General features: G+C 39.5%; 1 protein-coding gene across 3 annotated transcripts in view; it reads left to right on the top strand.

Annotated features, from left to right (window-relative positions):
- Positions 1-14682, top strand: part of LOC106881882 (uncharacterized) — a 34441-nt gene extending 19759 nt beyond the window's left edge. For all 3 annotated transcript variants that reach the window (XM_014932403.3, XM_089341349.1, XM_014932402.3), the window contains exons 2-3: positions 11635-11822; positions 13799-14682. In XM_014932403.3, the coding sequence (XP_014787889.1) occupies positions 11635-11822; positions 13799-14350 (740 nt within the window). In that variant the 3' untranslated portion in view covers positions 14351-14682. The remainder of the gene's footprint in view (positions 1-11634; positions 11823-13798) is intronic.
- Positions 14683-14838: the final 156 nt, after the last annotated feature.

Genomic DNA, 14838 nt, shown 5'->3' with positions numbered 1-14838 from the left:
AATACATCAAATTAATGTAAAATTGTTTTCATTATAACTGAATACAGAAACATACATCAGTATATGTGTGTGTGTGTGTATATCTTTTTTTTTTTTTTAATTGTTTCAGTCATCAGACTGCAGCCATGCTGGAGCACTGCCTTGAATTTTTAGTCAGATGAATTGACCCCCAGTACTTTTTTTTTTTGAGCTTGGTACTTATTCTATTGTTCTCTTTTGCCAAACTGCTAAGTTACAGAGATGCAGACACACCAACACCAGTTGTCAGGTGGTGGTGGTGGGGGGGACAAACACAGACACAAACATATAGATATACATACATACACACACACACACACACACACATACATACATAGACAACAGGCTTCTTTCAATTTCCGTCTACCAAATCCACTCATAAGGCTTTAGTTGGCCCGCTGCTATAGTAGAAGACACTTGTCCAAGGTGCCACGTAGTGGGACTGAACCCAGAACCCAGAAGCTTCTTATCACACATTCATGCCTCCCTTCTTTAGAAATCATGTTATAGTTGTAAACAAGCATCAGTGTTATACAAGCAAGATTGTCCATTTCCAGTCTTCTGTGAAAAACATGTCTAGTTGTTGAAAAATATTACTTTGCTTGAAAGTAGGTAAGGGTTGGTGACAGGAAGAGCATCTGGCTGTAGAAAATCAACCTCAACATGATGATGATGATGTTGAAATTATCTAAACTGAAGTGTCACAATCTTGAACCCAGTTAGGTTCATTCATCTTCTGTGCAGTTAGTGCTGTATATTCCCTTTTTGAGTTAGATTTCATCTCATCTCTATGGTTATAATATCAACACTCTTTCAGAACTAGGCTATATATATATATGTGTGTGTGTGTGTGTGTATACACAGTTTTTGCAGCATGTGGTCTATAAATTCACATAGGCACAAGCATAGCTCTGTGGTAAGAAGTTTGCTTCTCAACCACACGGTTCCAAGTTCAGTCCCACTGTGTGACACCTTGGGCAAGTCTTTTCTGCTATAACCTCAGACTGACCAAAGCTTTGTGAGTGGACTTGATTGACAGAAACTGAAAGAAGCCCATTGTAGTACTGAAATAGAAAATGAATGAAAAGAGGAATAAGGAAAGCTTCTAACAATGCAGAAAGTTTTAAAAAGTTTTATACTTCAGGCACTAAGGCCCTTCTTCAGAAAATATTTCGGACACCAAGCTATCTGAAATAACAAAATCTTTGTAAATAGACATTTCTTTGTGTTCATCTGAAGAGAGGCCTTTGCATTCAAAATGTAAATCTTTTTTAATTTCTCTGCATTGTTAGCCTTCCTTATTTCTCTTTTCATTCATTTTTCTACACACACGTATACACATATACTTGTGAAGGCATGTGGCTTAGCAGTTGGCTTATAACTGTAAGGTTGTGAGTTCAATTCCCGGTGACATGTTGTGTCCTTGAACAAGACACTTTATTTCACATTGCTCTACTCCACTCAGCTGGCAAAAATGAGTAGTACCTGTATTTCAAAAGGCCAGTCTTATCACATTGAATTTACATAAGAACTATGTTAAGGGTACACGTGTTTGTGGAGTGCTCAGCCACTTGCATGTTAATTTCACGAGCTGACTGTTCCGTTGATCAACCCTTGTCATCGTAACCAATAGAGTGCCAGTTACTTATATATATATTTATAGACACACTTATGTGCAAGCACTCAATTTTTTTTTACTTGTTTTAGACACTGGACTGCAGCCATACTGGGGCACCACCTTGAAGGGTTTAGCTAAACAAATCAACCCCAGGCCTTATTCTATTTTTAAAGCCTAGTACTTATTCTATTGGTCTCTGTTGCCAAACCACTAAGATATGGAGACATAAACAAACCAACACTAGTTGTCAAGTGGTGGTGGTCATGATGGGCAAACACAGACACATGTGACAAACTTTTTTCAGTTTCCGTCTACCAAATCTACTCACAAGGCTTTGGTTGTCCCAAAGCTATAGTAGAAGGCACTTGCTCAAGGTGCCATGCAGTGGGACTGAACCTGGAACCATGTGGTTGGGAAGCAAGCTTCTTACTACACAAGGTGTGTGTATTTTTGTGTTTGTCTCCCCTACACCTCTTCACAATTGGTGTTGGTTTGATTATATTCTTACAGGTTACCAGAAGAGATCAAGAAAATAAGTACTGGGGTCAGGATTGATTTGTTCAACTAAAACAAATGATGTACACTTTGGGCTTTCCAAACTTATTTTGTTGTAGAATCCTTTGTATGAGTTTCCAAAACTTGTAGGACCTATACCAATATTTGACAGACAATTCTCACAACCCTAATTTTAATATGACTCTGTTAGGAGGCACAAGCATATACACACACGACAATAACTTCCACCTACTAAATTCAATCATAAGGCTTCGGTCAGCCTGAGGTTATAGCAGAAGACACTTGCCTAAGCTACCATACAGTGGGACTGAACCTGAAACCACGTGGCTAGGAAGCATTAAATTAAAACAAAAAATATTTTAGAGTCAAAATTTATTCATATTAGAATGATAAACTTTTTTCTTTTCACATGTTTCCATCATTGGACAGTGACCACCGGCCTTTTTTGCTGAACTCCTAAGTTGAGAAGACATAAACCAACTAACACCAGTTGTCAAGTGATGTTGGCAGTGGTGAATGAAGCATTAAATTTTATTACAGGACTCTTTATTTTGCAGAGACTCCAGAAATTTGCATAGAATCTTGAGGTTCCTCAGAACCCACTTTCAGGAACACTGCTCCAATTGTCAAATCCTATCTACCACATGGTCTATTCTGGATATTAGTAGTGATGATAAATAATCTGATTGAGAGAATATGCTCCTTTGATTGCACAGCAAAACTGAGTGAGGTCAGAATGTTGGTCTTTCAGTTGTTCGACTGTCACAGTCTTTCAATGGGATATACTCCAAGGTTATGTTAGAGCATGACAAATGTTCTTTTATTCATTTACAGGTTTCAGTCATTCATCTTTAGCTATGTTGGGGGCACAATCTGCTTTGGTTTTAGTCAGTCATATCCACCCTAGTAATTGTTTCTATCTGGTACTTATTTTATCAATTTCATCATCATCATTGTTTAACATCTGCTTTTCATGCTGGCATGGTTTGGATGGTTTGATTGAGGACTGGCAAGCCTGAAGACTGCACCAGGCTCCAATCTGATTTGGCAAGGTTTCTACAGCTGGATGTTCTTCCTGACGCCAATCACTCTGAGTGCAGTGGGTGCTTTTTATGTGCCACCGGCATGAGGGTCAGTCAGGCATTATTGGCATCAACCACACTCGAATGGTGCTTTTTATATGCCACCGGCATGGGAGCCAGTCAGACAGCACTGGCATTGACTATATTCGTATGGTGCATTTTATGTGCCACCAGCACAGAAGCCAGTTCAGAGGGACTGGCATCGACCATGCTCGAATGGTGCTTTTTATATGCCACCAGCACTGGTGCCAGTCATGCCAGCCATGACAATGATTTCACTTGAATCAGCAGGTCTTCTCAAGCATAGTTTATTCAACAATGTGGTCGTGATGGCTAGTTATGCAACACTGGCATAAGCCACACCTACGGTCTCACTTGGCTTGCTGGGTCTTTTCAAGCACAGCATATTACCAAAGGTCTCGGTCACTTGTTATTGCCTCCTTGAGGCCCAATGTTCAAAGGCCGTGCTTCACCACCTCCCCCCAGGTTTTCCTGGGTCTACCTCTTCCACAGGTTCCCTTCACTGTTAAGGTGTGACACTTTTTCACATAGCTGTCCTCATCCACACACAACACATGACCATACCAGCACAGTTGTCTCTCTTGCACACCACATCTGATGCCGCTTATATTTAATTTTCCTCTCAGGGTGCTTACATTTTGTTGTGTATGCACACTGACATCCAACAAAGCATACTGGCTTCATTTCTTGCATGCTTTACACATGTCCTCAGCAGTCATCGCCCATGTTTCACTGCCATATAGCATGGCTGTTCACAAGCATGCGTCATACAGTCTACCTTTCAGTCTGAGTGAGAGATCCTTTGTTACCAACAGAGGTAGGAGCTCTCTGAACTTTGTCCAGGCTATTCTTATTCTAGTAGCTATGCTCTCAGAGTATCCACCCCCACTACTGACTTGGGTCCTTAGGTAGCAGAAGCTATCAACTACTTCTAGTTTTTCCTCCTGGCATGAAACTGAAGCTATTTTCTACACATTTTCAGTGTCTATTACCCCTGTACATTTGCTACACACAAAAACAATCGTCCCAGTTAGCCTTCTTTGATATTGCTGCACCTCTTATGTGTCCATAGCTTACACCGGGTACACCTTATGAAGTTTCTACAGATCGAGCAAGGTCATCTACCTGAAAGGATTTGTGATTTGTCTACCTTCCTACTTACTAAGACTTTGGTTTTTGCTAGATTGATTCTAAGGCCCTTCGATTCTTGACCTTGCTTCCATACCTGAAACTTCTCTAATTCTGATAGTGATTCAGCTATTAGACTAAGATCATCAGCATAGAGGAGCTCCCAGAAGCATCTTGTCTTGAATTCCTCTGTTATTGCCTGGAGGACTATGGTGAATATAGAGGAGACTGAGGACTGATCTTTGGTGGACCCCTACCCCTACCTGGAATTCTTCACTATACTCGTTGCCAACCCTCACCTTACTGATAGCTTCTCTGTACACAGCTTGTACAACTCTCACTAACCGCTCATCTATGTCTAGTTTCTGCATTGACCACCAGATAAAGGATCGGGGGACCCTGTCAAAAGCTTTCTCTATGTCAACGAAACCCAAGTACAGAGGCTTATCTTTGGTTAGGTATTTCTCCTGCAGCTGTCTTACCAGAAATATAGCATCAGTGGTGCTTTTCCCAGGCACGAACCCAAACTGCATCTCATCTAAACTGATTCGCTCCCTAATTAGTTGGCCTATGACCCTCTCCATGACTTTCATTACCTGATCTAACAACTTGATACCTCTGTAATTATTTCTATCTAAGTCTTCAGCTTTACCTTTGTAGCAGTTGACTATTGTGCTGCTACACCAGTCATTGTGTATGACTCCTTCGTGTATCACCTGATTGACTATACAGGTGATTAGACTATAGCCTACACCACCAGATATTTTAAGCATCTGTGCCGTGATTCCTGATGGGCTAGGGGCTTTCCCTGTCTTCATACCCTTAATTGCTTTATCTACCATGTCAATTCGGATAGCTGGTCCCTCTGTTGGGTTGACATTTAGCAGACTCTCCTTCTCCCATTCATTCTCTTTATTGAGCAACCTTTCATAGTGGCATCTCCAAGTCTCTCTCTTTGCAGCTTCATTAAATGCAAGTGAGCCATCATCCATGCAGACACATTTCTCTCCTACGACATCACAATTCTCTCTCACACACTGTCTTGCAACATGAAACACTTCAAGTCTTTGGTCCTTATGACACAAAACATTGGCAAATGTTTTCTTATCTGCTTCCCCTCTGGTTAAGTAAACCTATCTTCTTGCTTCCCTTCTGGCAATCTGATACTGTTATTCCAGTCCTTCCATACCTGTCAACTACATTGTTCCACCACCACGTTACCTTAGGTCAAAAGGGGACTTTGCCCCTTCCACAGATCTAATCAGTAGCCCTCAACAGGTTGTCCTGTAGGAACCTCCAGTTGTCTTCCACATTATTTGATGCTATATCCTCCTCTATTTCATCAAAAGCCTCGAGTAATATGTTTCTAAATCTCTGTCCATTCACAGGATCCATAAGCTTCCAGATCCTTCTTTTCCATGCTGGTCGTCTTCTGAGCATCCATTTAGTCCTGATCTTGAAGTCACTCACTACTAACCTATGTTGTGGGGTGCATTCTTCACCTGAGAAGGTTTTGGCATTTATAAGCAGCCATCTTTCCCGTTCCATGGTGATGATGTAGTCAATCTGACTAGTGTGTCCATCAGTCTGGTAGGTGAATAGGTGACTTTTAAATGTGGCTAAGTTATGTTTCTGATAAAGGGGTGCATTGTTTCACAGTGCTGCACACTAACACAAATGTACACATATATATAGCTTTCATTTGTGAATAAAATGCAGTAGACAACAACTGTGCTGTACTTTGTCAAGTGTGTGAGTGTACGCACACACATACAATGAGCTTTTCTCAATTGCTGTCTGTCAAATCCACTCATTAAACTTCAGTCAGTCTATATCTGTAGCAAAAGATATTTGCCTAACGTGCCATGCAGTGAGAATAAAGTTGAGACCACCGATGTCAGGGTGTTGGGCCTCACACAGGAAATGACAATGGCCTAAGATGTCTGGAGATATGAAGTTCTTGAGAAGACCCACCCATGTCAGCGAAACTGAGTTCTAGAAGCACTGTGTCCCACCCACACTTAACAAGAAAATTTCTCACACACTCTACCCCAACAAACCAAACTACATCTCTTCCATTCCTCACATTTCCACTTCATGTACTAAGCTTACCTCCCACTCCCCAATCCTGTCCTCTTGGCCCTGTGCCACTGTATTGTTGCTATCTGCTAGCTTCCGACCTGCGTGTTCCACCCACGTCCTGTCACACTGTATCATTGCCTATGCCAGGCACTTTGCCACCATCTTTATCCTACTGTCTCTTCCCCCTCTCTCTCCTCCTCCACTTCCCTCAGGTTGGGTAACCATGTATTTCCTTTGTGGCAGCACACCTGTTTCTATCTTCATTCCTGATCTCTCTCTCTCTCTAACCTTGGACCTCCTCTGCAGCAAGACACCTGTTTCCGTCTCTCTGCTTCACTATAACCTTTCATCATCTGATACAAGATCACCTCCTCCAATGCCCCTCCCCTCTCAAAAGAGTTTTTAAAAATTTATTGTCTTGCAAGTACTTGGTGATCTTGTCAGTGCAGATGCCACTTAAAAAGCACTCTGTCCACACTGTAAAGTGGTTGGCATTTGGAAGGGTATCCAGCTGTAAAAACTTTGCCAAAACTGACCTTGCCTGCGCTTGTGCCATGTAAAAAGCACTAAGTCCACTCCGCTGAGTGGTTGGAGTTAGGAAGGGTATCCAGCTGTAAAAATCCTGCCAAAACAGTTACAGAAGTCTGGTGCAGTCTTGTGCCCGGCCAACTCTTGTCAAACTGTCCCACCCATGCCAGCATGGAAGGCAGATGTTAAGTGATGATGATATTGACAGAATGGATGACAAATGACTAGGATTTCTGCTGATGTGAGATTTTCAAAAAGACTTGTCCTACTCAGCAAAACTGAATTCTGGAAGTGTTGTTTTGTACTTGCCACCCATGTTACAGTAACTCACACTCTCCTTTCACGCATTGTGCCTGCTTTTTCTTCCCTCCCACCTCGGTTCTTACAGACTACCCAATCATGCCACCCCTCTCTCTTGTCTTCTTTCCTGGCAACTGTATCACCTTTACTACTTCTGCTGCTCTTCCTTACTCTCTTTTGCATCCATCTGTCTTCCTCCAGCCCATGGTTCTTTGCTTAGCCACTCTTCAACCCTACCCATTTTGGCAGTCTGCTTCCCCATCATTCTCCTTTCCATACAGTCTTGCAAACTGACCACCCACCAACTTTTACTCACTTTGCACCTTGTGGGGTCACCTGGGCTCTTCATTGCCATTATCTATCTCTTGCAGTTTCTACTGATCTTTTCTCTTTTTCTCTCCCTTATTAGGGGTAAGTAGCCACATAGATCCCTCAAAAAAAAAAAACTTGCTTTTCACCCCCCATCTTCTCATAATAATCTCCTCATTCCCCTAGCATGAAGCTGTCCCCTCTATTTCCCCCAGGATTTGTTGCCATGCAAACTGCATGGAGACCTTAATAGTGCAGGTGCTACAAAAAAGTACCCAGTCCATGCTGTAAAGTGGTTGGCGTTAGGAAGGGCATCCAGCTGTAGAAACTCTGCCAAATCAGATTGGAGCCTGGTGTAGCCATCTGGCTTCACCAGTCCTCAGTCAAATCGTCCAACCCATGCTAGCATGGAAAGTGGATGTTAAACGACGACGATGATGATATATATATATATATATATATATATATATTCAGGGTGCGTCAGTTTTTTGAGGTCATTTGTATGAATTTAGAAAAAGACGCACAGCTCATCAAAGGAAAGCTATATTTGAAAATAAATTGGTACAAATAATCTCAGGAATCTTTTTATCAGACCCATTCAATGAATCCACCGTCAGCATCAATAGCTGCTTCAATATGGGGTCGGAAGCATTAATATGTTCAAATCAGATAATCTTTATCAATTTTGGACATAGCGCTCGTTATGGTAGACTTGAGAGATTGTATGGTGTTATAGGCATGTTGATTGACCTCTCTCTCTTGACTATACTTAATAGAATAGTGGATTGAGTCTGGTGAGCTATGAGGCCATGTATCTGGGAGAACAGTGATCCTGGAGATTGGCACGCTTCCACACTTGGGTTGTCCTAATCTTATGAGACAACATAAAGTCTTGTTGGAAGACGTATAGTCTTCTTTTGCATACTGTTTATCCAAGGTTTTACAACTTTCACCAACACCTCTATGTAGACACAAGCACTGACAAGCCCCGTGAAAAAAAACGAGGAGGCATGACAACTCCCAGAACCATTATATTTGCTGGGAACATAGGATGCATGACAGGTGGAACCTCATTCAGGTCTCTGCATAACCATCTGTCGTTCCTTTGATTTACCTTTTGGTCCTGATTGAAGTTTTTCTCATTTGATAAAACACCAAAGCATTCCAGCTTCTTGGTGTTTTAACTTGTTTAGCAATGATTTCAGCCTCCTTTTTCATTTACTGCCTGATGTGTAACATTATTTATCTGAAAAGTAAAGTAAAACAATTAGAAGAAAGTTAAAGCTCTTGAAAGAAGTGTCATCAAAAAACTGATGCACCCTATATGTGTAATAGATACTGTTTAAATGTGTGTGTGTGTGTAATATATATATAAATACACACACACACACACATATATATATATATATATATATATATATATATATATATATATACAGGGGTTGGACAAAATAATGGAAACATTATCTATAAAAAATATCTATAAAACCGTCAAAAGCTTGTTTATTTTTTGTTTTTTTATTTATTATTAGTGTTGCTTAATATGGTTTGCTAAAATTGCTGTTCCTTTTCAGATATCATCAGAAAAAGGTAATTAAAATTCATTAAAATGACAGATCTATCGGACTTTCAAAAAGGTCAAATTGTTGGTGCTTGTATGGCAGGCGCTAGCGTAACAAAAACAGCTGAAATGTTTGGTGTATCAAGAAGTACTGTCTCGAAAGTAATGACAGCCTTTGAGAAAGAAGGAAAAACCTCCTCATCGAAACAAAACTCCAAAAGAAACCAAAACTTTCAGATAAGGACTCTTATGCGAATTGTTAGAAAGGATCACACAAGAACACCTCCCAAAATTACTGCACCAGGAGCTGCACAAAGCCAGATTTCACGAGAGGGCTGCAATCAGAAAACCACTCTTTTCAAAAACAAACATTGCAAAGCATTTAGAGTGGAGTAAAAACCTACAGAATTGGTCCCTAGAGCAGTGGAAGAATGTTATTTTCTCAGATGAGTCATCCTTTACCTTATTTCTGACCACTGACTGAGTATACATGTGGAGACAGCCAAAAGAAGCATTTGACCCAGACTGCCTTCTTCCAACTGTTAAACATGGAGGAGGATCTGTGATGATCTGGGGGCTATATCTTGGAAATCTTCCAGCCCAATGGTTTCCCTGCATGGCAGAATAAATAGTCAAGACTAAGCATTTTATCTGATCAAATTCATCCTATGGTTTCCGGAGGGAAACACAATCTTTCAGGATGATAATGCACCAATTCACACAGCTAAAGTTGTTACCGAATGGTATGAGGAACATTCTAGTGAAGTTGAACATCTTATCTGGCCACCACAGTCTCCAGATCTCAGTATTATTGAACATTTATGGTGCATTTTAGAAAAACAAGTAAGGAGTCAATATCCTCCACCATCATCACTACAAAAACTGGAGACTGTTTTAGCTGAAGAATAGACAAAAATTCCTTTGGAAACAATTCAAACTTTGTACAAGTCCATACCTCATAGATTCAAGCTGTAATTACTGCCAAAAGCAGTCCTACCCCATATGAAAATAAATTTGTTTGAAATTCTAAGGTGTTTCCATTTTTATGTGACAAACGGAGGCGAATACTGTATCTTATTTATAATGCTTTTGATTTGTAAGATATAATAAACATTATTATTTCTTAAGTAAGAAGCTATGATGGTAAACTCGTCACTTATAACTTAATTATAAGTATTTATCACCATGCATAACTCTTAATTCAGGTTGCGTAAATGTTGTAATGAATTATACACATCAAGACGCTGAACGTGCGTTTTATGCGTGCATGTATGTTGAAGATATGGATTCGTATTCTTTTAACCGTTACATAAAACAAATACACAGTTTCATAAATGCAAAAATAAATTTAACAAGTTGAAAGAACGTGAAGTAAAAGAAAATAATTTCTACATTAGTTTATTTACATATATTAGTATTAATATTATAATGGAAAGTAACATTTTGTCTTAGTTATTATAAGTTAAAATCTGTACTAACGTTCACAACGATTCAATCTTGTAGGATTTGAGTAATAAACATGGCATAAAGATTAGCCGATACTCAAAAGAGTGAGTGTTGTGGATTTGAGTTACAACCCAACGATCACTGAATAATTTCCCAAAAATCAGGGTTTCTATAACTGCTCATACACGAATTCTAAGAACCGTACTTCGTGAAAGATCTCTTTAACAAAAGTTTAGAATTCGTATATGGGCAGTAATTTTTAACCAATGAGAAATCAACAATTTCTCCTGTTTGGGCAAACGAACCTATGTTCTCTCTCCACCTCTTATGAGTTTGCTACACCATTATTTTGTCCAACCCCTGTATGTGCTCACAAGAGGTGCAGTAGATTAATAGGAAGATTATCAGAGAAGGTAGTGTTTGTATGTGCATGATGCACAAGATCTCTAAAAACTCTGGAGACTCGGGAAATTGATTCTCTCAAATGTCCTGGTGGCTCATTAGAGTTAATAGATAATTTCTGCTGTATAAACTGAACCAAGTCAGACAAGCCTGATGCAGCTCTCCGACTTGCCAGCTCTGGTCAAACCGTCCAAGCCATACCAGCATGGACAACAGATGTTAAATGATGATGCACACACATACACACTTATGCGTTTATATGTTTAAAGATCCTAAACATGATATTATGGTACCCCTTACTTCAAGTGAATACTATGGTCATTCATGAATAATCTCTAGTAAAAGAAGTACAGGAAGACCACAGGGGGTGGGGAGGGCATTATCAACACACTGTGTTTACCACATCATCTGCTCATTGTATTTACTAAATTAACAGAATATGTCTACCACTCTACCCCTCCCAGTAACAGCTCTGTACATACAATGTCATTGTACCATGAAATGTCAAACCCATCTGGAAATATTTTAAGTTTCATGTCAGTACCTATTAGTTTTGTTGTATTGTTTCTATTTTCAAAATTCACTAATTTAGATATTTGTTTTCTTTTTCTCTCAACTTCCAGGTGAGTTAGTCCAAAAACGGTGGAATACCCTGAAATCAAACTATGCTCGAGAGACAAGAAAAATCCAAGAGAGCATCCGCAGTGGTGCCAGTATCGAAGAAATCTACACTCCCACTTGGTGGTTATTTAAGCCTTTAAATGACTTTCTACAAGGTACCTACCACCCAAGGCACCCAAGGATTAAAATGGTTAGTGTTACCCTGTTTTGTTATGTTCTGTTCTTTTAGGTCTAGGATAGTAAATAGTATCTCTATCATTGTCATATGTGTGTGTGTTTGGGTGTATGTACACATGTGTGAGTATATACCATCATTTAGCATCTACTTTTCCATGCTTGCATATCTGTGTGTGCGCGCATGTGTATGTATGTATGTATATACAGTGTTCACAGAGCACTGAGTAGCAGTCATGATGTTGGCATTTTAATACCCAGCATCAATCATCGTGATATAGGTACCTCTTTTCTAATATTTAGATGGCTTCCAGTCCACCATGTCAGTTAACTTTTTCTCAACTACAACTTAAATCTTTATGCTCTCCAATGCTGTTGACTGTTCACCAATATATCAAGTTGTTCCTGAAGAAAGGAGACATAAAAAAAAATCATATTTAGCCTGAACTCCCTGTATGCTTGTATACATCACTCATCATCTTACATCCATTTTCCATGCTGGCATGTGTTGAAAAGGTCATCAAAGTCCGAGTTCTTATTTGGTTTGCTGCCCTCTTAGGTGTGACATGGGACCATGCCTCTTTTGTCTGTTTTCATTTGGCAAGGTTTCTATATTCTATGGCTGGATACTTTTTACTAACGACAACCACTTTACAGAGTGTACTGGGTGCATTTTGTCGCCACACATCAGCACTAGAGAAGTGCTCATGTTCTTGACAAGAAAACACTAAAGCATACTCCTGAACCCCACACTCTCTGTACATTCATTAGCCATTGTAGAGCGTACTGGGCAAATATTTTTTCCATATAGCACCAGTGCTGGAGAGGTTATTGTATCCCTGCCAAGAAGTACTCTCAACTGTATGATGTCTCCCTTCATTTATCCACCACTTCACAAAATGCATTGGATACGCTTTTATCATAACAAGTATTGTCAGGCTTTTCCACATTGCTATTGTGATTTTTCTATTAACTGTAAGATACTGGAGGCACGTGGCTTAATGATTAGGGTATTCGATCATAAGGTTATGAGTTTGATTCCTAGCGGCACATTGTGTCCTTGAGCAGGACACTTTATTTCACATTGCTCCTGTTCACTCAGCTAGCAAAAATGAGTTGTACCTGTAATCCAAAGGGTCAACCTTGTCACATTCAGTATGTATGCTGAATCTCCCTGAGAACTACTTTAAGGGTACGTGTGTCCGTGGAGTGCTCTGCCACTTGCACATTAATTTTACGAGCAGGCTATTCCATTAATTGAATCAACTGGAATACTCATTGTAACTGAAGGAGAACCAGAAAGCAGGGGCTGAGATCAAGTTCAGTTATTTTGTTTATTTGTTTTTACATCTACTCCTCTGTGTTAACATGGCTTCAAAGAAATACATATTATCGAAGCATTGTTTTTACTGCTGGATGCCCTTATATAATTTTCAAGTAAGGGATTTTCATTCCACTAATATTTGAAAAGGCAGAGTTAGTGGACGATTTTGTTGACAAACAATGTTGTCTATATAGCTCAGTGCTTTTTTCATGTGCAATCCATAATATAAACATTCACAGACACCCCCAACACACACAATGAAATATCACCTTGCATGGAAACAACTCAGTGTTGGCAAGAGGCCAGGCATCCAACTTTTAAAAAAAATAAATATTAATCCTGTAGCATTTAAACCGGCCATATCCGGCCCAAATATGCTTCCTGTTTTATGTTTTAACCATCCAGATCAAGCCTATCATACTTACCCTTCAATGCCATACAGTCACATCATCAAAATTTTCAAAGCTGCAAAATAATGTAGGATTAATTAAAAACAATTTGAATGAAAAAGTGTTACATTTGACAGAATAATCTGAATGCTAAAGGGTTGAATGATGAAGCTGAAGATGATAATGCATTGCCTGTGACAAAGGTCTGAGTTTTGTCATTTTTCTCCCCCTCAGTCTTTACCTTGCTGACTCTATATTCTCTTGTTTTTAACATTGCAGGCAAATATTTCGGCACATGTTATGAATCCTTTGGACCAAGGAGAAATGGACGAATCTGTCACCAGCTGGCCTGATGAACACAGCTACCTACAAAACAGAGATTCTGACTGTTGGAATGGAGATGCTTCTAATGTGAGTCAAGACTCACCACGTCTTACACACGAAGCACAACCTAACCCAAACATTGAGGACTTTCCATTAATGCCACACACACTCTTCATTAAGCGGTCGCTGTCACCGACGAACAGTGACAAACCCAAAAAGTCAAAGTCAGTCAACCACATTGAAACTCGTAGTGTACAAGTTCTTAACACGTGCGACGATATATTTAATGAGTTTAAAGATCCCACACCATCGTCAGTCCAGGTTGACGTTGATGAAATGTTTGGCAAAATTGTAGGGGAAGAGTTGAGGCAGATAAAAAACGAGTCGGACAAATATGAACTGAAGATTCAAATACTGAGTCTGTGTCGTAACTTTAAATTAAAACGGGTGAACAAAGTGATCCAGACTGAGCAAATATCAACAGATGTTTGGCAATATCCATCTTAGAAGGCCGTTGAGGCTGGTGCTCTACCGCTTGTATGTTTTTACCTCTTGTGTTGTCTATCTTTATCTCCTTCATCATACCCCACTCCCTTCATTTGCTGACACTCTCTTCTGTGACAGACAGAAGTCATTCTGGGTTGTTTTTTTTTTTTCTTCTTGATCATTAGTTGTTTATTGGCTGCCTTGATGATTTTGGAAGATATATTCCGAGCCACCAGTTGGCTGCCTCAAAATACAAAACAACTCCTCACCCACTCAAGTATTTTGCAATTTAAATAACACAACAACAACATCTTTAAAAAACGAATAAATTTTTATGGGAATCCAATTGTAAATTAAAAGTTTTGATTTTTTTCTTAACCTTTCTATCATTTGCATGAAAATTTCAGTAGAGAAGGACAAATGATATAATACCAGATTATTTAGTTGGTTCATCTATATTTTCTATTCTAAATCATTCTCAGTTTGATGAACATGTATTAAAGACATTT

This window comes from Octopus bimaculoides, chromosome 24 (genome assembly GCF_046866305.1).
Source record: "Octopus bimaculoides isolate indiv1 chromosome 24, ASM4686630v1, whole genome shotgun sequence".
In the NCBI taxonomy this organism is placed as follows: domain Eukaryota; kingdom Metazoa; phylum Mollusca; class Cephalopoda; order Octopoda; family Octopodidae; genus Octopus; species Octopus bimaculoides.
This window is presented reverse-complemented; position numbering and strand designations above follow the sequence as displayed.